This window comes from Pinus tabuliformis, chromosome 8, assembly GCF_031772625.1.
Source record: "Pinus tabuliformis cultivar Carrire ecotype Pingquan chromosome 8, CPIR1, whole genome shotgun sequence".
Classification (NCBI taxonomy): domain Eukaryota; kingdom Viridiplantae; phylum Streptophyta; class Pinopsida; order Pinales; family Pinaceae; genus Pinus; species Pinus tabuliformis.
The window spans coordinates 1,714,292,104-1,714,319,867 of record NC_142294.1 but is presented as its reverse complement, the minus strand read 5'-3'; the positions used below and the strand labels follow the sequence as shown (position 1 = coordinate 1,714,319,867).

At 40.6% G+C, this 27,764-nt stretch overlaps 1 protein-coding gene across 6 annotated transcripts in view; it reads right to left on the bottom strand.

The window, feature by feature from the left end:
- Positions 1-27,764, bottom strand: part of LOC149242876 (UV-B-induced protein At3g17800, chloroplastic-like) — a 307,875-nt gene that overhangs the window by 16,896 nt on the left and 263,215 nt on the right. For all 6 annotated transcript variants that reach the window (XM_089374382.1, XM_089374381.1, XM_089374379.1 and 3 more), the window contains one exon: positions 8,805-9,094. In XM_089374382.1, the coding sequence (XP_089230508.1) occupies positions 8,805-9,094 (290 nt within the window). The remainder of the gene's footprint in view (positions 1-8,804; positions 9,095-27,764) is intronic.

The window sequence follows — 27,764 nt, the reverse complement described above, 5'->3', positions numbered from 1 at the left end:
TGTAGCAGTGGCAGTGGCAGTGTTAATTTTAGGTATGTTCTATGCTAGAGCAATTTATTTAAATTTTCATAGTTAGCAATCACATTAGCATTAAAGTAAACTGCAGATAGAACATAAATATAAATCGCAGAAGACAAGCCAAGACAAGAGGACACAAGATGTGGCGCCAGCCAGGGACAAACCCCAATGTGGGGAAACCCTTGATCAATTCTTCCTTTATGTTCTTCAAAGTTCAGCAGAGAAAGAGAGAGAGAGAGATAGTACATTTTCAACAGAAGTCAACACTTTGACTTTCTATATCTATATGAGATCAGTTGAAGACATGTTGCTTCAACTGATTCTCCAATAGTGACTCCTTCACCTATCATCGTGCTGCATCTGGTCCACTTGCTGCACCACTGCATACTGCACCATGCTACACTAATCATGATTATCATCATGTTGCCCATGTCCATGATCTTATTCATCATCATGTTGCCCTTTAAGTCCATGATCATCATGCTGCCCTTGCTAATGTGTATCATTCATTATCATGCTGCCTGTGCACCATTCATTATCATGCTGCCTGTGCACCATTCATTAACATGTTGTCTGTGCATCATTCATAAAGCAACCAGATTTAGGCTCCTCTTTACAGTGGATACTTGTCCAGCAAACTGAGATCTTGAACATGCCCAACACAGTTCATGCTGTCAGCTACAGGTATGTGACTTTAACCCTGAGATACTTCCTTTTGCTGAGGCATAAGTCCACTCTTCTTTCTGCGTCTTAGGTCTTTATATGCTGCTGATTAGGGCCTCTTCTTATGCGGTTTCATGACAGCAAATAAGACTGCGAATGGTGGCTGCCAATTAGGTCTCTTGATGTTGCGGTTAAGGTCTCTTCTAGACCTGCGGTTAGGGTCTTTTAGGGCTTCCTTTGACTGCGATAAAACCTTTCCTAGCTGCGTTATAGAAGCTTCCTAGACAGCGTAGATTAGGCCTCTCCTTAACCACGTTGACTGTGTATAGGAGCTCCCTTGACTGCGGCTAGGGCATGGCTTGACTGCGGCCAGATTACTCCTTGTTGGACTGCGGATGAGGGCTCTTCAAGAGCAGCAGGTCAGGCCTGCAGTTAGGGTACTTAGGACTGCAGAGGACAGTGGCAAGGCCTCCCCTTTACTGCGTATAAGAGCCTCCTATAGCTGCATAAAGAACCCTCCTAGACTGCAACTTTGGACAGCGTATGAATCTCCTTAGACAGCATATAGGTGTCTCTGTTTGTTGCGTAGATCATCCTGCGGCTAGGGCATCATCTTGTAGCTAGGGCTCCTTCTAGGCCAACGTATTCTTTTGTTCTCTCCTACTCCAAAAACCCAAGACATGGAGAGGAGATCACCTCAAGAATACATGTGTAAAATGACTTCAAATCCTCACCAATTTATACTAAAACGTGGATGATGAATAGACACGTCTATTGGGCTTCTGAGCCTACTCAAGTTGCTGGTCAGCTTGATAATAATTCCATAATCAAAATAAATTCATAACTTCATAAATACTTATCGGAATCAGATGATCTTTAGATCAATCCTACACCTCTCGATGAGAGGGATCCAATAAAAATATCAGCTGCCATAAATAAGATGGCCCACATGGAGTTTGGCCCTAGTTGCCAATTTTAACAGGCAGAGCCATGGGCAGCAATACAGGACGCAGTAGTGCAGAGGATGTTGGGCAGCAGGCCAAGCATCAGCACAGGTACCGGTGCCGGATGATCAGAGTGATGCTCAGTGGTGAAGCATTACTAGAGCACATTACTCGCTAAGAGGGGGTGTTGATTTCGGGTAGCATCGGATGTGCTCTAGCCATGAAAATTGATGGAGAGGCTAAAGCACATGAGATCTCCAAGACCCGGAAATGGTTTGGGGAAATTCCACCTGGTTAGAGAGATATTAAAATAATTAATATTTTTAATGGAGTTCCTAAGCCTAAACTTAGGAAAATTAAAATATTAATGTGCATTAATATAAAACTGGGTTAGAATGTTCTAAATGACATGGATCAAGCCAAATATAATCTTAGCCATTGATTAGAGATTTAATCTCGATCGTTGAAGACTCAACAGAAAAAGTATAAGAGGAGGCTTGAGGGTCAGTTGGAGATACAACAAGATTGATCAGTTAGTTCGATTTTCGATAGCAGGGTTTGCTAAGAAAATTCGAACAAGTGATCTGGGTTGATGATTTGTAGATGAGTTGAGACTGCGGTTGTGTTTATTTTCAGTATTTATATGGATAAATAACTTGTTAAGGAATAAACAAGTAGGTGAAATAAACCAGATAATGCAGGAATAATTTCTAACATGTTAGACTTCGAAATTTCAACAGTGTGCAGAGGAGGGAGTTGAAAATATACAATTTCAACTAAATTCAAGTGAATCCATGGAGATTACAGATGTTTTATATGTTCCAGGGCTACATAAGAACCTTTTTGTAGTCCCAACCATGGAGGACAAGGGATATGAAGTTATTTTCCAAGATGGGCAAGTGATTGTCAGGCTTAATCTTCTAGTTCAACTACAGGACGAGTCATTGGGAGGAGAGATAGCAATATGTATATGTTGAAGGGTCAGTCAATGAGGGCCTTTGTTCATGGCAGTGACAACTAGTGTGAACTTTGGCAGAAGAGGATAGCACAATTGTATCATAGGGATTTGCCTATATTACGAGAGACTGTCACTGATCTTCTTGAGTTTAGCATGACGCAGCAAGGTGTTTGCAAAGGTTGTGCTTTGGGCAAGGATGCCAAGGCTGCTTCCCCAAGCAATGATTCCAGGTCCAACGGGTTGTTGGATCTAGTACATTTTGACATGTGTGGTCTTATGTCAGTGGGTTACTTGAGTGGTACGACTATTATGTTACCTTTATTGAAGATTGTTCCAGGGGGACCTAGATCTACTTCATGAAGACCAAGGATGAGGTCTTTAGTAAGTTTCAAGAGTTTAAAGGTTTCATCGAAAACCAGACTAGGAGGAAGGTCAAGGTCCTTAGATCAAATAATGGGGGTGAGTACACCTCCAATGAGTTCAAGGATGTTTGTAGGGAAGCGAGCATAAAAAAAAAGTTGACAGGAGTGAAACCTGAGGTGGCACATTTTTGTATCCTCGAGTGTCTAGTGTATATCCATGTACCATCAAAGAAGAGGGCAAAGTTGGATTCCTCACGCAGAAGGACATTTTTGTTGGGTGTAGTGAGATTTCCAATGCATACAAGGTGTACATTATACCACAAGGGAAGACTATGGTGAGTAAGGATGTGAGATTTGAGGAGCATAGAGCCTTGAGAAAGTCACATGATACATATCAGTGGCAAATGATCGGGAGCAAGAAACTCCAAGGGTTGAATAGAGACCAGTAGCACCAGCGACGGGTACTCAGACCTCGTATCAAGAGGAGCAACATGAGGCACCTTCAAGTTATGTCAGGAAGAGGCCGAGATGGTTAGAGCAGACTCTTGGGGATGTTGAGGAACATGTGGAGGCTCCTAGGAGGATGCTCATAGAAATCAATCCACTACAAAACTTTTCCACCTACATGGCACTTATGAGTGACATTAATGACTCTGAGCCTTATATTTTTGAGGAGGCAGCAAACTAGCAGGTTTGGAGGGATGCCATGATGGAAGAGTATTCTTCCATTATGAAGAACAATGTATGGGATATTGTGCCTAGGCTAGTAGGAAAATCAGTGGTCACTTCGAGATGGATCTTCAAGAGAAAACATGCTACAAATGGCAGCATAAAGAAGTATAAGGCTAGGTTTGTAGCAAGAGGGTTTTCCTAGGAGGGAGTAGATTATGAGGAGATATTCGCTCTAGTTGGTAGATACACTTCTATCAAGGCAATTATGTATATTTCCTCGGAGATAGAGTGGAGGACACATCAGATGAATGTGAAGACAACATTTCTTAATGAAATGATTAAGGAGGTGTATATGGAGCAGTCGCAAGGTTTTGAGGTGCATGGGAGAGATTCTCATGTATGTAAGTTAAAAAAAGTCTTGTATGGTGTCAAGCACGCACCTAGTTTAGAAAAATCATGAAATTATTATTTGCTAATATGAATAATCTGAAATCTAGTTTCTTTTCATATAAACACATAATTTCTCTACTAGACTTTGCAGCGTATTAGGAACAGAAATAACCACAATCACAAAATAAAAACACATTGTTTTTCTGGCGAACCCAACTGGGAAAACCCTCCGCTTATTGTAGAATTTTATTAATAGAAAAAACTGAGCAATAGATCTCTTACAAAATAATTGTTTTAATCAGAAAACACACTTGTCTTCCCTGCTTTTTCTAAGCATGAAACCCTTGCAAGACTGTTGATCTCGACTACCCTCTTGTGCAAAAGCTTCTCTTGCACACTCTTTGTCTCACAAGCTACACACAAACCTTTGAGCTCTATTACCTTGTCTCACCAACTCGTGCTCACAAGATAATGAATAAATTGTGCCTTCGTTCCTCCTTATAAGCACTTCGATTAGGTTATTACTGTCGAGTTCTATTCGAGGAAAGTCGAACTATTGATTGACTAGTTAACAAAAGCTCACTAGTTGTGTTAACTTGTCCTTCCTATAATTTAGGAGCCCGAATCAACTCGTTTGTTACCCAAAATAACTCACACTAGAAGACAATAAACTCAGCCTTCAACTTATTAGCACTAGTCAACTTCTTCTTGCACTCCTAACTTTTAGGAATTTGCCATAAATTTTAGGAACTCATCCTATTTTTTAGGAATTATCTCCTAACCCATAGGAACCCCTGCATGCTCAAGGAGAAACTCGTTGTGGTTCCTTTGATTAAGACAGATCAAGGAACCCTTTCTCGCTGACATTTCCAACACTCCCTCTTAGTGAGGAAGGTTTTCCTGGAAGAATCTCGTCCGCCTGGATCTATCTCCAACATTACCATGTTCTTCGTTGTTGCAGCGGCTCCCTCTGAACCACAAGACTTTCCTTCTTCCTTCTGCGGAGCCTACTTTGAAGACCTATTCTTTCCCACCATGCTCTACAAGTCCACAATCTACCACTATCAATGATCACAGCTCCTTTTGTGTCACTAAACTTTAGCTCACTGATCTGCCCACTAGCAAGCTTCTAGCTCCATGAAGAAGTTTGCTCATTGGGTATTCTGGATTTGCCCTCTTATCAGTGGTTTGGCCATCTGCAACCCGCTGAACTAGGGCTGCACGACTCAACTCTGCCTCCTAATAACTCATTAGACCTTCGATGATCACTGTACAAGAGGACTTCAAGGAGTGCCCACTTTTCAAGCTTTTGGCTGCTCCAGAATGCTGATCCTAGGGCACACAGATCTGCCCTGTCACTGTGACACATCAGCGCTATTGTCACTCTCCTCAGGGCCTCCAAAACTGCCCACACACGGTCAACTCTTTGACTGATCTAAGGCTTGCAAATCAGCCACTAACAATCCATATAGTTATTGTTCTTATGTTGCTTCAGATCTCTGTCCTTAAATTTACACTTTTGTATTGTTACTAGAGGTTAGAAACAACCTACTTCAAGACTGGCATATACATAGAATCTTTGCGCAATACAGCCACTATTCCTTGTTTGTATGTCTCCTTCTTAGGGTCCCTCTCCTCTTTCTCACGTATAGAAAATATGAGCAATTTTATCAACCTTCTAAATAGTCTTTTAGTGGCAGCATACGTTAGAGGGAAGCCCTAACTAGGGTATACAAATCTCTGTTTTTCACACCTTGAACAACTCCTTTAAAAACTCTTGAATTTGCCCTCTTCTCAACACTTCATGACAGCCCTGCTACCATGCATGATGCACCCCACTTTTGTACCCTAGCACGCACTGTTGGAACAAACTTAAGGGTTGATCCATGGTGATTGTACATGCATTGAGAAGACCTTAACTAGGGCTTCAAGATCTGATGTTCTAATTAGAAACAGCTCCCCATCTCCTTGCAACGACCAACACGAAGTAGCAAATCCGCATACCTTAACTTGATGTTACCTTCATCTTATAAGGTCACCATTCTATGCATATAACCTGAGATTTTTGGCCCTCTTGAGGGCCCCTGCGGTTGCCTGAGAGGTGCCCTAAACTCAGCCTCCAATACTCCTTTATCTCTGTGTTAGACACTTCTTCCATATGTCTTTTCCTACGTTGATCCACAATTGTATGCAATCTTCTTTCCTGTAGTAGACTAGGCATGCGACCCTCCAAAACGTTCCTCCAGAAGTCACAACCCTTATCTTAGGTATCAGATCTTTCCTGAGGTCAGATCACATAAGTATCTGGCATGCACAAAACTTCATAAAATACTCTACCAATAGCACTCCCTATCTCAGCCTTATCAGATCACAAAAGATTGGAACATAACTCGTCCTCTTTTCATGTTAGATCCGCTCCTTAGGGTTTGCGGCCAGATCTGGTTGTTCCTTAGCCTATGATAGAAGCCCTTGAGATGGATGTGTCAACCTGTGCTAGTTTAATTTTGCTCTCGCTCTGATACCATGTAGAAAATCCACGAAATTCTGATCTGCCAATATGAACAATCTGAAACAAATTTCTTTTCATATAAACATAGAATTTCTCTACTAGACTTTGCAGGAGAATAGGAACAGAAATAAGCACAATCACACAATAAAAACACACTATTTTTCTGGGGAACCCAACTAGGAAAACCCTCTGCTTGTTGTAGAATTGTATTGACAGAAAAAACTGAGCAATAGATCTCTTACAAAACAGTTGTTTCAATCAGAAAACACACTTGTCTTCCTTGCTTGCTCTAAGCATGAAACCCTTGCAAGACTGTTGATCTTTTCTGCCCTCTACCAACCTGTGCACAAGCTTCTCTTGCACTCTCTTTCTCTCACAAGCTCACACACACAAAACTGTGCAATCTGCTCACAAACCCATGAGCTCTATTACCTTGTCTCACCAACTCGTGCTCACAAGATAATGAATAAATTGTCCCTCCATTCCTCCTTATAAGCACTTCAATTAGGCTATTACTGGCGATTTCTATTTGAGGAAAGTCGAACTGTTTATTGACTAGTTAACGAAAGCTCACTGGTTGTGTTAACTCATCCTTCCTATAATTTAGGAGCCCAAATCAACTCGTTTGTTACCCAAAATAACTCACACAACTCACACTAGAAGACAATAAACTCGTCCTTCCACTTATTAGCACTAGTCAACTGCTTCTTGCACTCCTAACTTTTAGGACTTTGCCCTAAATTTTAGGATCTCCACTGCCAAGATTTACACTCTAAATATTTTCACTACCACAGAAAAAATTCTTCAAAGTGGTCGTTGCCTCAGGTGGGGCCTTAGGAAACTCCATCGCCAAGATTTACCCTCCAAATAATTTTTCTGCAATAGAAAACTCCTTCAAGGTGGGTTGCACGCCTCAGATAGGGTTTATGGGTTGTATTGCTACCCCAGGTTCACTTGTTGACCCTCGTTGTCCATGGAAAACCTTGAACAGCCCACGTTGTCACAAATTAGCCCTTTTCTACCCAAACAAAGCCACAAAACCTTAATGTCACAAGTTTGCTCCCTCAGAAAACCCTTATTGCCACAAATAAATGGATGTTGTCTCAGGAATTATGTTGAACAGAGTGAAGAGAAGGGATTGGCTAGGGTGGAATCTACTGCCACCAAAACCAATCAGAGAAAAGGGGTCTTAAAACCCTCCAAGAGCCTCAACTCAAAAATCAGAAAGATCCAAAATCCATGATGAGTAAAGTGATTCTTCTCTCTCCTTTTTATAGATTCCCTTTGGGGTTTTCCCTCCTAATTTTAATTTGAAGAGCTAACAAGTTTCCCTCCATTTTGCCAAAAATTTGGTTTCTATCACAAGTATCATCCAATTACCGCAAATTATCCAATGTTACCCCAATAACATCAAATAATGGGTTCCCCCTTTACAAATGACTATAGCGTACGGGGTTGTAGAGGCTACTTCATCCTCCCTTGCCAATTTAATTAAAAGAGGACACTACATTGTTACTATATCAGAATGCTCTACATCACTTCTGGTATATTTTGTTTTCGTAGGTACTTGTCATACAATTTATATGTTGGTGAATTTCTAAATGCCCAGAATTTATAAAGGATAGAACTAATCATTACGGTACTGGTCTAACAGCAAGAAGTGACAATGATAAGGTCTGAAAGTCAAACATGCAAACAAAATTTGGATAAAGGAGAAATGATAAGAAATTCTGGCCAAAGCTAATATTCAAGGTCATCAAGACATTGATATTTAATGAAATCATAACCAGCAAATGGAAAAATGACACGAGTGCATCCAACCTACAGGAAGCAGAAGTTTTAGGCCTTTAGCGGTGAAGAAATAAGCAGCTTATTTTTGTCATTTCTCATCATCTAATCAGTATCCCTGTCTCAACAGCTAGAACTTTGGATCGGTTTTGGAGAGTGCCAACAGGACACAGACCGTGTTCAAAATTTTCAAACAAATCAAAAGAATTCTGTATACTGCATTAGCCTGCTTCATCCATTCCCTTGCCAAAAGCAAGAACAAGTTCACTATCTACCAAAACCATGCTGCACATAACAAACAGAAAATCTAGTCATTCGAAATTTTCAGATGAGTGGAAAACACGGCAATCAAAAATTCAGAATCAACAGTCAAGATTTTAAAACATCCCAAATAACACAATCAGTAGAATTAACCTCTTTGAAATCTTAGCAATTACCAGTAAAATGAAAAGATGACTGAATCTCTTACAGGACCCTAATATATAACCATGTTCTCTTACCTGTGTAAAACTGAGTAAGCATCACTTGAACTAAGCTCCTGGCGAGTAATAGCATCATCCCTATCAGCAGCTAATTCCTCTAGTTGTTTGGCTGCTGCAACATGGAAAAGATGTGGCTGATTTTGAAGTATATCACTGAGGACCTGTCCTGCTGAAGACTTGAGCTCAAGCGGTGCGAATTGACTACTTGCATTGCCTTCATGATATTCTGCCCTAGCAATATGTATACCACTAATCTTATGCCACTTTTTGCTTTTAGCCACTGCCTTTCCATAGATATTTCTTGATCCCTACATTACAGTTCGCCAAGTACTTCTTAATAAACTGGTGTATAAAATTATTTATATAAACTAGATGGCTAAGCAGCAGAGCTTTTACATTTTTTCAGCAATGTGACTTTCTACCCCACCAAAAATTCTTAACCCCTCCACAAGTACACTTACACAAACCATTCTCAATAAACAAAACATGTCATCAATTCCTATGTTATAATAAACAGCATAAATAGGCATTTAATTTCTGCTAACGACTAGCTTATGGAAAAATTCGACAGTGCTACATAGACAAAGTCCTCTGTAACCTAGTGTTGATTCAGATTTCAAAAGATGTTAAAAATCAAGTTTTTAGATCAACTTGGCTAAGATTTCTGTCATAGTCATGCATCAACCTCGTATTTTTGTAACAGCAAACCTTCAAGAATATAAACTAGGCTGCAACACCTCAGCAACTGAAAAAAAAATACATGTAACATCCAGCTGGAAGTTCTTTATAACAAACTAGTTAATGGTAGAGCTGTAGTTTGCTTCAAAAGATTATTTGAGGATCTACTCTTTTTTGAAATGTGCAAATAAGGAAAAACCTAGACCCAGTTGAACCAGGATCAGCAGCATAGTCAGCCAATTCTAACACTAGCACGAACAAAGCAGAACTGAAATGTATCAATAAAAGAAAGAATGGAACTGTTGAAAGTAAAATGAAGAGCCAAACAAATTGAGGTTAGACATTGCAGGCACGCAAAAGGATCAAATTCTATTAATAAGCTGCAGAACTAGATACGAAAAGCACATTGCTTTAAAGATCCCCAAGCCTGACTATTATGTAGAAGGACGGGACCTTTCATAGGTTAAAGGTGGCTAAAAGTCTGATATCTCCTCTGACTAATCTTGACTTTTTTTTCATGCGATGTAGGGTCATTTGAGAAATACTGACCAACCATATCCACTTTTGACTATTAGGACACAGGATAGACTCTCCCAACAGTGACCTAATTGGCATTAAGCGGAGAACTGACCAAAATAATCTTACAGTCCCTAGGAGACTTGTACAGATGCTTTATAAATATTTAACCATCCTTGTAAATTCCTCACAAAGAGCAATGGTTGTTAACTTTTGCCATAAGTGCTTTAACCTTGCTAAAAGAGCATTATGTCTCGTAGATCCATAGCAATGCTTCATGCACAAATGATAGCTTAATCTGGGTGGATAATGCAGCAGTGCTTGACATTGATTAGAAAACTAGCATGATGCCCATACCTAGGAAGTTTTTACCTTAATCGGCATGTTGAATAACTCATCGAGTGCATACAATGGGGAAGCTGATTTCTCGATCAATGGAGGTGCCTACCTAGGAGGTGGAGCACTGGGCATTTGAAGGCAGGCACCTAACCTTTGGAACTTGGGACCATGTGATACAAACCTTGGAGGTTGGAAACTTGACTTGGGGACGCTTGGTTTGAGAAGTATACTTCATTGACGCTGTTGGATGGTGTTGCCATTGATGTCAACCCTGGGGTTTGACTTTGACTAAAAACCTGTCATTGATGTCAAACAAGTTAATGAATGCTCTTATATTTGTCTGGATTACATAAAATTGGAAGCTCTACTGTTGGATGGTTCAAAACCCTAAGTTCTAGGCTTGGGTTCCTTGGTCAAGGGATATACCCCGAACTTGTCAAGGGATTTTGGAGAAGGTAATCATTGACTTTATCTCAGAGATCTACGTCATTGGATTCTTCTCATTAAGATGTTTCCGGTGGTATGTGATACACCACGAGAGGCCTCCTAATTTGAGAGATATTCACATTTGAAGTTGGAGACCCCAGTTAGTGGGAAAAAACCCCAAGGGGTGGTGTCATGGCACACATTCATTGATGGTCATTAAATAACTAATATAAGGGTTATTTAATTATTGCTAGTGGAAATATCACCTTGGAGTATTAAATTACTTTTCCCCCATAAGAAATATCCTTCACGTTTTAAAGGCTAATATCCCTCCTCCATAAGGCTCATGGCCTTACATAGCACACAAGGCATGAATTGATTGAGTTTTAATGTTTTAACTCCGTATAGAGCCCCTCCTAATCTCCAACGGTCATATTTTAAGGAGCCCCTTCTGGGCCTATAAAAGGAGATTCATTATACCTCCAATTGAACAGCTTAAACGCATCAACTTGTGAATTCTTTGTATCTGAAATTTTCAGCTTACCCTAAGGCATAATGCAGATATCCAGAAGAGAGGATTTATGGTTCGGTCTTTGGTGTCTTAGGACTATTTTGTGGCTTATTTACTACAGGTCTTTGAAGCAAAGTTCTGAGTATTTTTCTTGATAATTTTCAAGACTAATTTTGGTTTCCAGGAGAGCAAAGTCTCAAGGCAATCTTCAGGTCTTTCCTTCGTAGATTTGGAATTGTTTTGGAGCAGGTCATCCTTGTTTCAAGAGAGCGAAGGTCTGGGCATCTTCTTAGGTCTAGGACTAGTCAAGTTAGGGCTTAGTTTCAGGTCTGCCTTAGGTATCTTGAGGAGTGTTTTGCACGGGTATATTATTGCAAGGGCAGCGAAGGTTCAGGACTATTGTTCAGGTTTGGTTCAGATTTCTGATCTGTTCATTTAGGATCCAAAAAGCAGCCTTTAAGCTCGGCCTCCTGCGCCCTTTTTAGCGCGGACCTGTGGTGATCAATATCTGAGATTTCAGTCCTCCAAGTACTGTGCCAAGGTAAATTCATTTGTGTGATTTTTACAATCATTTGTGCTATCTTATCGCAAGTAGAGGAGGTCAAATATAAGGACATTCATTGGAGAAGCACCCAATCAAGGTATGTCGTGTTTTTTGTTTTTGTTTTGGAACTCACTGTGTGTCTCTCATTACAGGTGGAAGAGTGCATATTTCAGGTCAGTCCCTTTGTATTTTTCTGTTGGTTTAGTGAACTGTTTAAGGTTGTCACAGGATATCACTTTGGTATTTCTCTTGGATTCAAGGGATTTGTATAGTGATAAAAGAAATTAACTCACACAAATTACAGAAAAACACATATAAAAACCAGAGGCAAAATATTGGCGGAAAAAAGGCTTCAGCCTCATGTATTCTCTCTCACTCTCATTCTTACATTACAAAAATAATTGAATATAGTGTTACAAATAAATAGATGAGAGACAGTGTTCTCAAGATAGTGCGTGCTATGTTAGACACCTTTGGTTGAGATAATTTCTCCTTTGGTTGAGATAATTTCTCACCAGACACACCAATATAGGAGTTACCTAAACTAACTCCTATCTTAGAGGAACAACCCAAGAGTTAGGCACAAATTCCTAACTTGGAATATTTAATTGATTTATTTATTTTTGGATTTATTATTGTTTTATGAGAGAGTCTAACATTCCCCCCCTCAATGATAAATCCAAAAATAAGAACGAGAACCATCTTCCAAGTTCTCATGTTGATCCTCAAAAACATTGCCTGAAAAAACCGCCAAAACTGGATGCTGAACAAACCGCAATATGAAGAGACTGAGTCAGCTGCATGACTGATTCATCTCAGAGGGACGCTTGACAACTCCATCATGTGCCAAGCCGCAAAAGGATCCAACTGTCCTTTGTTTGAAAACAGCATCCGGTGTCCACTGACACAATTTGATGAACGCCCACTGGCGTGTTTGCTGATGATGATTGCCCACTCGCTGTAGATGTCGAAAAAGCTGCTCACTGCTGCTTTGGCTGTCGATCGCCCACTGGCGAATTTGCTGATGCTCACTGCTGATGACAAATGCCCACTGGCTGATGAAGATGCCCACTGGCTACTTCGCTGATGTTGTCGAGACTTTCAATCTGACAACCACTTGTCAATTTCATTGACATTTTCCCCCCTTTGTCAGCTGAAAGGAGAGACAATCTTCTCCAAAATATATTTGAACTCCCCCCCTTCAGGTGTAGGAGAGTTTCACTGTTGTACTCCCTCATTCAACTGCATGAGAGTACCGTCATCTGTTCACTACTGGCTGCACTATGTGTGATTGTAGTCGGTTGTAGAACTGAGACAATCGTTTGACTGTGGATGACCATTCCCAAGGATCAATCCATTCATAATGTATTTTCAATCTCGCTGATTTGTGTTGGTTGCGACATTTTTCTGAGGAATGATTGGGCTTGCCACAATGGCAACACGGATGGAGATCAAAACATTGATCTTCCATATGACCGGCTCTTTGACAATGAGAGCACTTTGGTTGAACTTCAACTTCAGGTTGCGTGCAATTCTGATTGTCGGCAACTTTCTCAGAACCTGCTGAGGTGAGTGGTTCAAGAAATCCTGCACTCACAAACTTAATTGGCTTGGAATAATCTGGGATATGTAAGTTGATGGCATCAGTGACATATCCTAAGCCTCATCTATTCTTGTTATTTTGAATTTCTTCCCAGGGCTTGATGATGGGTTTGGAAGAAATTTGCTCATGAACAACTTCGACACTTGAAGTTGTTGGGATGAATGACTTATCATCTGGATGGTTCAAAGACTTGAAAGTATCACTCTTTTCTTGCAATTCATTCCTTTGAAGTTGGGACTCAAGTTGAAGAAACTCAATGGTTTCATGCGTTTGCTGTAGATGCCGTGAAATATCAGCAAGAGTTTCTTTGCTGACGTGCACCATGTCTTCATCACTGGAGATGATCAAACTGTGAAGAATGTTTAACAACTGAATATGCTGCGCCATCTGAACTTGCTCACTTGAAGTCAGGCTCTCTTGTCGTAGATGTCGTGCTTTGAACTGTTTCACTTGATTTGGTTACTTGAATGACAGGCTCGCTTGCTATGGAACTTGAATGCCACGCTCGCTTGATTTGTGGCTTATTGTACTTGCTGAGAACACTTGTTAGAACTTTCTGGAATTCACGCTCGCTTGATGACGAACTCAACTTGCTTGATTGGTGTTAGAGTTGAACTTGTTTTGGTTGCTGTGATGGTTGTGTCAAGGAGTTAAAACTCATGGACAGGGTGTCGAACACTGTCGAAAATGCACCCAAAAAAGCTTACAATGATTTCAATGATTCACTACAATGACTCAATTCAAGGCTTGGGTGTCGGTTTCAACCGAGAATGCACCCTTACAATTCAATGTGATTTGAGTTTGATTACAAGTTCAACAATGAATGTAGAATGTGCTCTGAAACGTTGAAGTTTACAGATTCATTAACTTGATTGTAGGGATGTAGACATTGTTTTGAAAAGCTGGAGTCTGCAGATTCATGAACTTGATTGCATTGAGTGAATTTATTTGTTGAGCTAGAATGCTAATGTTGAAAACTTTGATTATTTGTTGTAGTGTGGATCTTGATTATCCTTCCTTGAAGCTATTTTGTTACATGTGTTGTGCTTGCTTGCATTGAACTTTATGTGTGTGGTAAATGCGATCATTTATGTGTCACAACTAGACACAAATCATAAGCAACAACATGAAGCCATAAAACACATGCGCCATCAAGCACACATAGTGTACCTTAGATCCCCTTATTCAATTTCGGGCGGATCTAGGACACATCAACACTAAAAAATGATATCTTTATTAATCATTGAGTACATCTGAAGCAATGATAATGCCAAGCTGACAACCCTTTGAAACAACTCGCCTTCAAAATCTGAATGGATAGTGACACGATCCCTCTCAAAGTAAAACAATACTTTGAATTACAACAACTTTCCCTTATCACTCCAAATACAAAATCACTTCTTACTTCAAAAATACAAAATATACTCCTTATCTCTCCAAAATTACAAAACACTTATCACTCCAACATGCTCAAACAAAAATACTGATCATAAAATCACAATGCTACAGTATTTTCAAACAGATAGCTGTTTTCATGAAATCACAATGCTATACTATTTTCAAACAGATAGGCTGTCAAAGTTACTGAGCAATATAAACCATCCTTTAATCTCCGTTGATATACGGAGCAACAAACAATGGAAGTGATTAACACAAAAACCGCAACTAACGCTGGAAGTGATCGACACAAAGAGCCCAAGAAGACGAAGAAACGAAGGCATGATCCCCAAGAAATTCAGTATTCGGCATTCAATCTTCTACAGCAGGGAAGCAACAGCTCCAGCAACTATGGAGTGCAACCTCTGGGCAATCTTCTCTTCGACTCGGCTGCAGTCTATGGCCACGATGGCACCCCTTGAGCTTACAGCGATTCCAACTGGCGCTTTGACAAATCACCACTGCGCTCTTCGTTGGAGGAGGGGAGCGCTTTCACCTCTCAGACACCGAATCTCGGCGGCAGACAACTTCACCTGTAGCTCTTTCGACATCCGGCAGGTCGGACCAAGATTCTTCCAACTGATGCAAATCTGAGGGGCTGATCGCCACAACCATGCTTCTTTTCCAGCAAAGCGCTCAATAAATCCATGGTGGCACAGTGCGGACCTCCTCCTTAGGTCGTCGTCTTAAATGGAGCTATGGCTCACAACACACGCCTCTCACAACAAACCAGCTAACCTGGCTCCGATTTGAGAATCAATTCCCAATCACAATGAAGACGTTGAGGTAAATCGGCTCAAATCAGGCGCTCAAATAAAACAACGACTCTAAACTCGAACTCCTGCGATCACAATATTAAAAAAAAATGTTATTGCAGCTTTCAATCAACGAAGCCTTGCAGCAGAAATCGATCCAAAGTCGCCTAACGCTCCAGGCCTTGCAAAAAATCCTCCTTAACGGCCTTTCTCACCCTTTCGACTTGCTCTCACACGGTAGTAGCAATGCAACCATTCATTCCTTAAAATCGCACATTCGCGGCAACACTCGGTTTCTGCAATATAATGGTTTCTCAAAAGAGCTCAACGTTTAACCTTATGGCTCTGATACGGCAAAATCGCAGACCAGTGATCGAAGTGCGGAAATGTCGGACTCCTTGAAGAATTCAGAATCGATTTTGTGCAGAGAACTCTCTGGGAAATTAATTATTGAATGGAGAATGCATTGCAGGTTGAATGGGCTTTAAATGGATATGAATGGCACTGGTGTGAGGGCAGGGGAAGGAGTTTGGTAAGGGACTTTGTCAACGAGAAAAAAACGGTAAGTTTACCGAGTCGTTGAGATGGCAGCGAACAAGTTATATCAGGGTAAATGTATATTCAATGATGAGCAGATAATTCTGTGATCGAGTCCACAAACGCAGGTGGCTTCTTCCACAAATTTTCACGATGTTGAAAAAAGACATTAACTCAAACAAATATATAAAGCACAGAACTCGTCCTTTCACAAAACTTTTTACCTGCTGCTTATCTGTTTCACGAGGTCCCGTGATAACTTTTCTTACATCCCCTGAGCTGAATGTAATTGTAAAGGGAGCTGTTGGAGCGACTGTTATTTTTATTAATGCGTCCACAACTGCTACTCTCCCTCGGTCTGGTAGCACATGACGACTTTGCATCAGTCACGCCTTACAAACCAACATACAGGTCCCTCGGTCTTGCTGCTCTGATACCACATGATAAAAGAAATTAACTCACACAAATTACAGAAAAACACATATAAAAACCAGAGGCAAAATATTGGCGGAAAAAAGGCTTCAGCCTCATGTATTCTCTCTCACTCTCATTCTTACATTACAAAAATCATTGAATATAGTGTTACAAATAAATAGATGAGAGACAGTGTTCTCAAGATAGTGCGTGCTATGTTAGACACCTTTGGTTGAGATAATTTCTCCTTTGGTTGAGATAATTTCTCACCAGACACACCAATATAGGAGTTACCTAAACTAACTCCTATCTTAGAGGAACAACCCAAGAGTTAGGCACAAATTCCTAACTTGGAATATTTAATTGATTTATTTATTTTTGGATTTATTATTGTTTTATGAGAGAGTCTAACATATAGGATTAGGTTTGGTTGAATAACTATATTGCAGGTACAGGTATTTTGGATCCAATCAAATCAGGTCAAGGGTCCTTTCATTGTTTCTCTTAAGTACTCTTTTGAGATTTGTATGGGCATATTTGATTTTTGCAGGTGGAGGACTTGAACAATTTACTGAAAGAACCATCTCTGTGGCAGCAAGGTAAAGAGAACTACACCACCGCCTCCGAAGAAGAATGAATACAGAAGACCATCCAGGTACACAAATTCATTTAATGGTTAGTGTTTTTCATGTACTAACTTTGGACATGGCTACGGATTTTGAAGTTTTTGACAGGTACAATTATCAAAGTTATCCACAAAACCCAAGAAGCAAGTTTGACGGATCACGAAACAGGTTCCACAATGATTTTTTTCAGCATAAAGTACATATCAGATAAGCCAAACATTGAATGTTTCAAATGCCATAACTATGGCCAGATAGCTCACAATTGCAAATACCAAATGAAATCTTCTATGGATGACATTGAATGCTTCAAATGTCATAATTATGAGCACATAGCTCGAGAGACATTGAATGTTATAAATGTCATAACTACAATGTTCCACCAAGGTTCCGGGACAAGGGGGCGAGGGAGAGAGGGGGCGTGGGAGCGGCCTATGCAAAAGCTCCCTACCATTTTTTAGGAAACGTGGGGGAGCGTCAGGGTCTTAAAAATTTATAAATATAAAATATAATTTATTAATTGAGTCCACTATGACAATTTGGTATGAATTGAAAAGCTGCAAAGCATGATCATTGATATGAATATCATTTGACATTATCCAAATTTATAATATCATATAAAATAATAAATTTAAAATTCTAATTCAGCTTGGTCAAATTCTAATTTAGATTTTGGTCAGACAGAGGGAGAGCTTCAGCTTGATAAGGTAGCCACTGAATTCTGTGAAAAGGTAAATGAACAGATCAAGAACACTGCATTGGCAGTAGAAGGGGCAACTACAATGGGTTGTCCAGCTGTATTGGATCCAACAGCTAGAAAGTTTGTTATATTATATATAATATAGACAGTACACCATATGCTGAAAGAAGAGTTTTAGTTCCAGGAGAGATGAGAAGATCACATGAAAGAGTTTCTGACAATTTACTATCAAATGACATTGACTGCAGGATGACCATCTGCAAACCAACTTGGGTGACCAACGATGACATGGATAATTTGTCTACCTTATTAGAGCAATGCCATGCAGTTCAAACTTCAAACTAGCAGTGTATTTCAGGGGTGAAAATAATTTTCAGACCTGAGAATTCAAGCTGAGCAACTGTGGTCTGTGTAAATTTTGTAACTGTATAAATTCATATATAATGACAGTTCCTGAGATTTCTTGCTGCCCATAGTATTTTGTCATGCTTGCAGTAAACGCATGTTAGTCTATAGTCCACCCAATTATTTCCCACATGACATAGGTGTTGCTTCCATAGTTTGTATGTCAAATGTCATGCAAATTAAAAACACAAACTGAATGTCTCATATTCTTTGCCTGTCACTCCAGTTATCTCCCCACTGTAATCCAGCCATCACTTGAGAAAAAAAGGAGAAGTTTTAAAAGGGAAAATTCATGTACGTGCTATATGGTCCAACAAATTTCCATGATACTGACCCTCTAAAATAACGCTTGTTGAAACCAAAAGACAGCACAAGACGTTATCCCCATACAGAACATGAGTAGCTTTGTACCACTTTAGGTCTATTAAATCATAAACTATAAGCAAGGCCACTTTTTTGGGAGAGTGGGGAAATGTCCCCTCAGGGAAGGGAAACGTTTCCCTGGCACGTCCCCCTAAGTTTCCTCCATTTTGGGAGCGTGGGGAAACGTCCCCTACTCGTCCCCAAGTCCCCGGAGCGCGAGGGAGCGAGGAAACTAGTCCCCTAAGGGGGGGGGCGAGTCCCCGTGGAACATTGCATAACTATGGGCACATAGCTCGAGATTGTAGGTACAAGAAGGTCTGGAAAAGAAAACAAGTACAAGAAGATCAAGTAGATAAGAAAGTCTCAGTACTCATGCTTTCAGGTTTTGTAATGGCTAAAGGTCATGATGAAGCAACAAATACATCAGACGATGACATGAGTCATGATGGTCCATTGGGTGATACATTATTTTGAAAGATCCGGCTCGTCGACTTATTGAATTTTGATGAGGGGGAATCTATGCAGTAGTATGTGGCACTATCTATTGGTAGATGTGTCAAGTCCATAGTAGGTTCAAGGTCAAAAGAACAGTCAAAAGAATACAGGTTCACAGTGATCGACCATTAGAAAAACTCAAAGGAGTCATCAGCATTGATAGCAGGTTAACACTAGAGAATTACAGATGGTCATGGCAAGTTGATCCATATTCAGCAGAGGCAATTTGTATGAAGCATAGCATGACAAGGGGAGACATGTTGTTACAACAAGTATTGAGGAAGGCATTTCAAAGTAGACAAGTACTTTGCAAGAAGACAAAGGAAGGCTTCTCATCAGGGGGAGCACAAGCAGGTTACAGGTCCACAAGAAGCAGGCAGATTGTCAGGGGGAGACGCCATTTGCCATTGATGTCAAAGGGGGAGAAAAATCATGAGAAGGAGATCGAAGCATGAAGTTGGGGGGAGTTGTATTCGCGGAAGGAGCACGTATGTCGCCATCAGTGACAAAGGGGTAGATTGTTGGATGGTGTTGTCATTGATATCAACCCTAGGGTTTGACTTTAACTCAACACCTGTCATTGATGTCAAACAAGTTAATGAATGCTCTTATATTTGCTTGGATTACATCAAGTTGGAAGCTCCACTATTGGATGGTTGAAAACCCTAAGTTCTAGGCTTGGGATCCCTGATCAAGGGATATAGCCAAACTTGTCGAGGGATTTTGGAGAAGCTAATCATTGACTTTATCTCAGATATCCACGTCATTGGATTATCCTTGTTGAGATGTTTCTGGTGGTATGTAGTACGCCACAAGAGGCCTCCTGGTTTGAGAGACATTCACGTTTAAAGTTAAAGACCCCAGTCAATAGGTCAAAACCCCAAGGGGTGGTGACATGGCACCTCATCATTAAATTAAGGGTTTCTCATCTAGACTTAAGGATCAACCATTATATAAAGAATGTCAAAATGTGTTCAAGGGCAAGCTCTTCTTTGACCAAGTATACCATTATATACCCTAGTTTGACAGATGTATCCTAGTATTGTAGAATGCTCCATGTGGGGTTGTTTTATTAGTTACTTGTATGGACATGTACTTATTTTATGTTAGCCTCCCTCTCTTGCTTCTATATGTAAGGGAGGAGAGAGTTGTTGTATTCATTCATCATTTTGTACTCTTCTTTGTACTTGCCTTGGAGATGTTAGGGTTCATGAGGAAACCCTATGAGAAGATAAGGGGAAAGAGGGACATCTTGGATGTTTTGACAAAGATTGCTCCTATGTGATTCTAGGGTTTTCTCTTGAGATGACTAGGGTTTGTGCTATACATGTAATAACTAGAGAAAAACGTGATGTTGAAGATGATGATGGTTCTTATGGTTCTTATGGTTCTTGTTGTAACAATAAGGTTTCTACCCTAGTAGAAGACATGCTGAGAAGCTAACACCTTGCATTTTTTTGGATCTTTGTTCGTTTGGGATATAAGGTTGGGACAAGCTCATGAAGTTCTTGTATTCTCGATAATCTATGGGTGTCAATATGCTTGTGATGTCGATGTTTAGAATTTCAAGCACTAGATATCTATGTCATTATGATCTCGATCAAACAAGTAGATTTTTGAATTTAATTTATGTTGAAATTAAATTTCAAACCATAGCATCAATCACTTAATAGCTAGAAATTAAATAGCGGAATCATAAGATTTAATTTATCACACACAAACGTAACTACTTCAAATCAGTTTTTCATTCGTTTGAGAAAACTTACAAGCCCAAAAAAATGTCAGCATGCACAGATACCAAGAACATATTGAAGTTTAGTTTCACAAGTACTTTAAGAGGTACAACTACTAAAAAAAATATGTTGATTTCTAGTAGCATCAAATGTGCTCTAGGCCTCAAATTTTGCAAGGAGGCTAAGACACATGCATTCCACAATACCTAGAAATCGTTTTGGGAAATTCCACCAGGAAGAGGTTTTATTAAAATAATTAATTATTTTTAATGGGTACCTAAGTCTAAACTTGGGAAATTAAAATAATTAAAGGGCATTAATTAAACTGGGGGTGAAACTTCTAGAAGAAGAGAAGGATCAAGTTGAAATGATCTGAGCCATTGATTAGAATCTAATTTGGGTTGTTGATTACTCAACTGGAGGATTATAAGAAGAAGCTTGATGGGCATTTGGAAGACACATCAAAAGAGATCAAGACATCGAATTTCTCAGAGAGGGCAACGCAGCAATTGCTAGAGAAGTGATCCAAGTGATTTCTTGCAGTGAGGGGCAGAGATAGTTTCCGGTTGGAGAGTTTCCTAATCCGAGAATACATCGCAGAGGAGGCAGAGAGAGATCTAGAAGAGGCAGCGCAGAGCCTTGCAGAGGCAGCGCAGAGCCACACTAGACAGCGTAGAGCCGGGCAGAGGCAGCGCAGAGCTTGAGAGGAGATCTGGAATTTGCTAGAGAATCGAGTTTCAGAGCCAAAAGCAGGGGTGTGAGACCGGTAAGGCAGAAAGTCAAAGTTCCGGAGGCGAATAGATCAACTAGGAGGAGTGACGCAATCCCCTCCAGCTGTGACGCAGAGCAACATAGTGATTACGCAGAAACTGCACAGAGGCAGATAGGGACAAGCCATTCAGTGGTTGGATCAGTATTTGGTCGCCAATGATAGTGTGAGGTATATCTCACTCATCTCTTTGTCAATCAAATTCTTTGTATTGGATAGCCAGTAAGGCATCCAAATATTGTATTCAGAAAACTATTGCTTAATAATACAAACCCTCAACTGTTGCACCAGTTTTCCTGCATTGGGTTTTTCCAGATACGTTTGTCCAAAAACAACGATGTCACTTGTGTGTTGTGTATTTATTCTTGCTCAATTCTTGTTTCCACATATTTTTAAGTAGTGAAGGTTGCAGTGTATTGGTTTCAATATTTACAGTGGAACACAGTAAATAATTTGTTCAGTTATTAAACAAATAGGAGAAACTTAATCAGTGGCTGGGTAGAAATTCAGGATTCCGAAATTTCACATGGTATCGGAGCAGTGCAGGTGAAACAAGAGAGCAGACCAGAAGAGCCAGCGTTGAAGAGAAGGGAGGAGATCGAAGTGTTGCATAGGCAGCAGATCGAATCCCTAGAGGGATTGCGCAGTCCAGACCAGGAGGGCAAAACTCTTAAGGAAAATCTCTCACTAAGTGAGTTGACAAAGAGGTAAGATTTCCAGCTTGAGATTTGTCAGCAGCAGAGGGAGCACCACATCAGAAGCTTCAGTGCAGATCAGTCTTCAGGTGAGACGCAGTTCTCTGCAACAGTTGTTGGGGCAGAAAAACATCAAAAGAAGGAAGGAGACACTTTTGAGGGAATTTCTTCCTCAAAGAATTCCTAGCTAGGGAATTCAATTTCTCACTACAAAGCAGCAGTAGCCGGGAGTAGATCTACTAACTCCAGCAGGGAGTGCATAGGCCAGTCCAGCAGCTGCGCAGAGGAGAGAAGAGGCGGTTCGACTTTTTGTTTAACAGAGATGGCAGCAAATGGGTTGAGAGATCAAGATCGGTTGGATGGTACATCCAACTATGTGATCTGGAAGGCAAGGATCTCATGCCTTCTGGATGAGCAAACTCTCAAAACCTATGTCGATAGTGTGACAGTTGAAGCTGCAAATCCAGATCCTCTGAAGAAGTACAAGGATGAAATGGAAAAGGCCAAGCAATTGATCCTCGACGAAGTGAGGGATCATGTTGTATGTCACATTGTTAGCAGAGGGACTGTCAAGGAGATGTGGGATGCCTTGGCCACGTTATATCAAGGATCTTCCGAGCAGCGGAAGATGTACTTGGAGCAAAAGATGATATCCAAGCAGATGCAGAAGGGAGAACGCACTGGTCTGTTCCTTGCAAAGCCTCAGGAAATCTGAGACTCGTTAGCAGTTGTGGGATCATCACCTCAGCCTACCGAGATGGTGAGGCTGGCACTGAATTCGATCTCAGAAGAATGGCAAGTATTTGTCCAAAGTATCCTAGGCAAAGAGTGTGAAAATTTCAAATACGAAATTCCATTACAGTAACTGATTTATTTCTCCTACTTATTTTCCACAATAAGTTATTTACAAAACCTTTCAGTAAACATCAAAGTAAATTCTACTGCAGTTTTCACATAATAGCATAAAGAAAAGAACAGTGAAATAAAAGCACAAGAATCAATCACATCAACACAGTTATTTTTGGACAATAGTCCCCAGAAAAACCCAATGTTGGAAAACCGGTGCAGCAAATGAGAGTTTATTTATAATTCTTCAGCGACAATCTCTTTACAAGGAATGATTTGCAGAACATAGAGAAACCTCTGAGAAAACACCTGAGATAATTTTCCTCCACCCTTTGGAGAAATTCTGACACCCAAGAGACACTCCAGCCTTCACTGCGACACCCCTGCATCATCACTGCACGAGGACTATGTCCCTTGTTCCGCTGCCTCTCTGAGTTGTCCCTCTGCGTTGTCCCTCTGATGCACTACGTCCCCTCCTCAATCTCTGGCTGATGTTGATACCCTCCTCTTCCTTCACCCTGCAACTCTCCCTCTGAAATCGAACTCTTACTCCTTGAGAATCGATTTCCCTCAGGTTATTGAGTATTTGCCCGGTGTGTCTCCAAATGACTCTCAAGTCTTCCTTTATACTTTTCTTGTTGAGATATCAACGGCCGTGATCTAATCTCTAATCAACAGCTAAGATTAAATTAGACTTGATCATCATCTCTTAGAAGCTTCTCACCCATATTTTCATTAATACCCATTAATATTTTAATTTTCGTAAGTTTAGACTTAGGAAACCCCATTAAAAATATTAATTATTTTAGTAAAATACAATCCAAGTGGAATTTCACCAAACGATTTCTAAGTCTTGGAGATCTCATGTGTTCTAGCCCCTCCAAAAAATTTCGGAGCTAGAGCACATCCAATGCTACCCAAAAATCAACACTCCCTCTTAGCGAGGAATGTGCTCTAGCAATACTTCCCAGCAAAAATATCACACTGATCCACGACATCAGTGCTCTCCGCTGCTAATGCTCGACCTGCTGCCCCTCATCCACTGTGCTTCCGCAATCTATACTGCTGCCCATGACACTACCATTGTCACTGCTACATTTGTACTGCAGCTCCCTCTCAATATGTTGTATCATGCCGCCCATAGCACTGTCACTGCTAACTGCTGCACTTCAGCTTCCTCTTAAGAACTACACTATTTGTTTATGCCATTGAAACATATTCTTAATCATCCCCATCTTCTCCCTAAAATAAACAAACTTTGTTCTTCCTAGAGCCTTGGTGAGAATGTTTGCCACCTATTCTCCTGTAGGAGTGTACTATAACTATATTGCCCCTCGCTGGACACAATCTCTGATAAAGTGACACCTAATGTCAATGTGCTTCGACCGATCATGAAAAACTGAATTCTTAGAGAGCTTGATGCAACTCTGATTATCACATAAAATATTGGTCGCTTCCATCCTTCTCTTGAATAGATTCACAAGCAACTTCCTAAGCCATATGGCTTCACACGATGTTGTGCTAGCTGCCATATATTCAGCTTCAGTTGAGCTCAGAGCTACGGATTTTTGTTTCCTACTACACCAGGAGGTCATTCCTGATCCAATGTTGAAACAGTACCCAGTGGTACTTTTCCGATCTACTGAACTTCCAGCCCAATCTGCGTTAGTGAACCCACTCAGCCTGATATCATTGCCTCGAGTGTACATTAATCCATGCTCAATTGTTCCTCATATATATCTGAGAACATGCTTGGTTGCTGCCCAGTGTGCCCTCTTCGGTTCTACCATGAACTAACTGAGGGTGTTGACAGCGTAACAAATGTCTGGCCTGGTATTGACCAAATACATCAGGGACCCTATGAGTTGCCTGTACAAGGTGGGATCTACTTCTTTATCTTTAGACGCATCAATCTTCTTCCAGTTGGTAATCATTGGAGTAGCCATGGGTCTACAATCCTACATTCTGAACCTTTTTAAAATTTCTGTAGCGTATCTCCCTTGTCCAAGGAAAATTCCACCCTTCTGCTGCCAAACTTCCAACCCCAGAAAATAATGCATCCGTCCCAAATCCTTCATGTCAAATTCTATAGCTAGGTTTTCCTTGCAATCTTTGATGAGCATGGATGAACCTGTCAGGAAAAGGTCATCCACATATGACACCAGAATCAGAGGCTCATTCTCTACAATAAAATAGTAGAGGTTGGGATCTGCATCACTCGCATCACTCTTGACGAATCCCATCTTCTGCAAGTAACCATCAATTCGACCGTACCATGCTCTAGGCACTTGTTTAAGCCCATACAAGGCTTTATTCAACCTACATACATGAGTTTTCTTCTCATGTGTCTCAAAACCCTCTGGTTGTTCAATGTATACTTCTTCTTCTATCACCCCGTTCAAGAAAGCAGTCTTAACGTCCATCTGGTGAATCCAATGTTTTAAAACTCTGACTCCGGTTCGGAAACGACCGAGGGTCGGCTCCGACTCCGACTCCGACTCGGTATCGACTCAGTCGATTTGATTTCAGTGACTCGGTCGTTGTAAAAAATACATTAAATATTTATTTTTTTTATAAAAAACATAATTTTAAAGATTTTCATTCATGTAAGCTTTAGAATATAGAGAGAAGACAACATATGATCAAAGTAGGCTCATGAATATATCCATTATATCAAAATGGCACCCAATGCACTGTCCAATACAAAGTTCATACTTAGCCACCAATGCCAGGATTCTTTTCTGCCTCAGCCTAAGGACAATCACTAGACTACAACAACAATAATACCAATTCTCTTCCCCTAATGAAGTCTCAAAACCCTTGATTTAACTATGGTCAAGCTCCAAAACAATCATAGGTAAATATGTATTTATTAGTCCATTGCCAGAACGTTTGCCTTTTTAAAAACATTGTATGGCTCAATGCATTGTTTCAGTTTTCTAATTCATGCCACTAGGATAACCATACTTCGGCCTTGTAATTTTCAAAACTTTCTCATAGTGATAGATTACTTTAGGGCTATAAATATGCAATAAACAACAACCCAACCATTGATATGTAGGAGGCAGAACAACTTTTGACAAATGTGCTTCAGGATTTTTGTCAAAGAGTCGAGCCGGCCGAGTCATTACCGAGTCAGTCGAGTTGTTACCGAGTCAATCGAGTCAATGACTGGCTCGGTAACAACCCGGCTAGCCGTTCCGTTTCGACCACTGAGTCGACCCAGCCAAGCATTGGCTCGGTCTAACTCGGCCGAGTCGAAGTCGACACGGCCATTTTTTAAAACAATGGGTGAATCTCCCACCCCATCTGTGCTGCAAGGGATATTACGGATCTAATAAAAGTATACCTGGCTACTGGGCGAAGGTTTCTTCGTAGTCTATCCCTTCCTTCTGAGCATACCCCTTAGCCACAAACTTGGCTTTGTATTTTTCCACACTACCATCTGCAACATATCTGAGATCCATCTCGAACCTACAACTGATTTGTCCTAAGGCCTAGGTACCACTTCCCAGACATCATTGATCATTATGGAACTGTATTCCTCCACCATAGCATCTACCCATACTTGATGTTGAATGGCCTCCTGAAAACTAGAGGGTTCTCCAACCTGAGCCACCAAAGCTTGGTATCTATCTAGTTGTCTACGCTCCCTTTTCTCGTTCCTAGGAGCTCCAATGAAATCCTCTGCATCCCGTAGTATCTGTTGAAGTTCCCGGCTCGTTCTTCCACTAGTAGTGGGTAGATCTATTTGCTCCTCCTCCTGAGATTCCACCCGCTATGATGCCTCTGGATTCTTGTCCTTTGGAGAAGTACTGGTGTTGGTTTTTGCTGGTCGAAGTGGCTGGACTAATGGATCATCCCTTGACTGCTCTTTAAAAGGCATTTCTCGGGATTTCCTAAAACGTATGTCCTCCATGAACTTTACATCCCGTCGTACTACGCTCTTTCTATTCCCCAGAAGATAGATTCTATATGCCTTAGCATTCTCGCTATATCCCACAAGATATCATTATTCTGCAGTTTGATCCACCTTCTTCCTCTTTTCTTCGGGTATATGGCAGTATGCCAAACTCCCAAATATTCTGAGAAGACTCACTTCAGGCTTCTTGCCGGTGAAGATACTCTCCGGAGTAATCTTACCTAATTCCCTATGAGGAGTCATGTTCTGAACATAAACTGTTGTGTTGCATGCTTTTTCCCATAAAAATTTGGGCATATCCTAATCATACAACATTGCCCTTGCTACTTCAATAATAGTTATGTTCTTCCTCTCTATTACTCCATTCTATTCCAAATTATATGGAGTTGTTCATTCTCTTCTTATGCCTCCCCTTGCGCAGAAATCAATGAAGTCCTTATCAATGTATTCTCTCCACCATTGTCTAAGTGCAACACTTATAAATCTTCCTTGTCAAATTCTCAACCAGAGCTTTAAACTCTTTGAATCGATCAAAAACCTCATCCTTGGTTTTTAGAAAGTAGATCCAAGTCTTCCTGGAATGGTCATCAATGAAGGTGACGAAGTATCCGGCACCAATAAGAGCCTTTGGAGACATGGATCCGCAGATATTTGAGTGTATTAATCC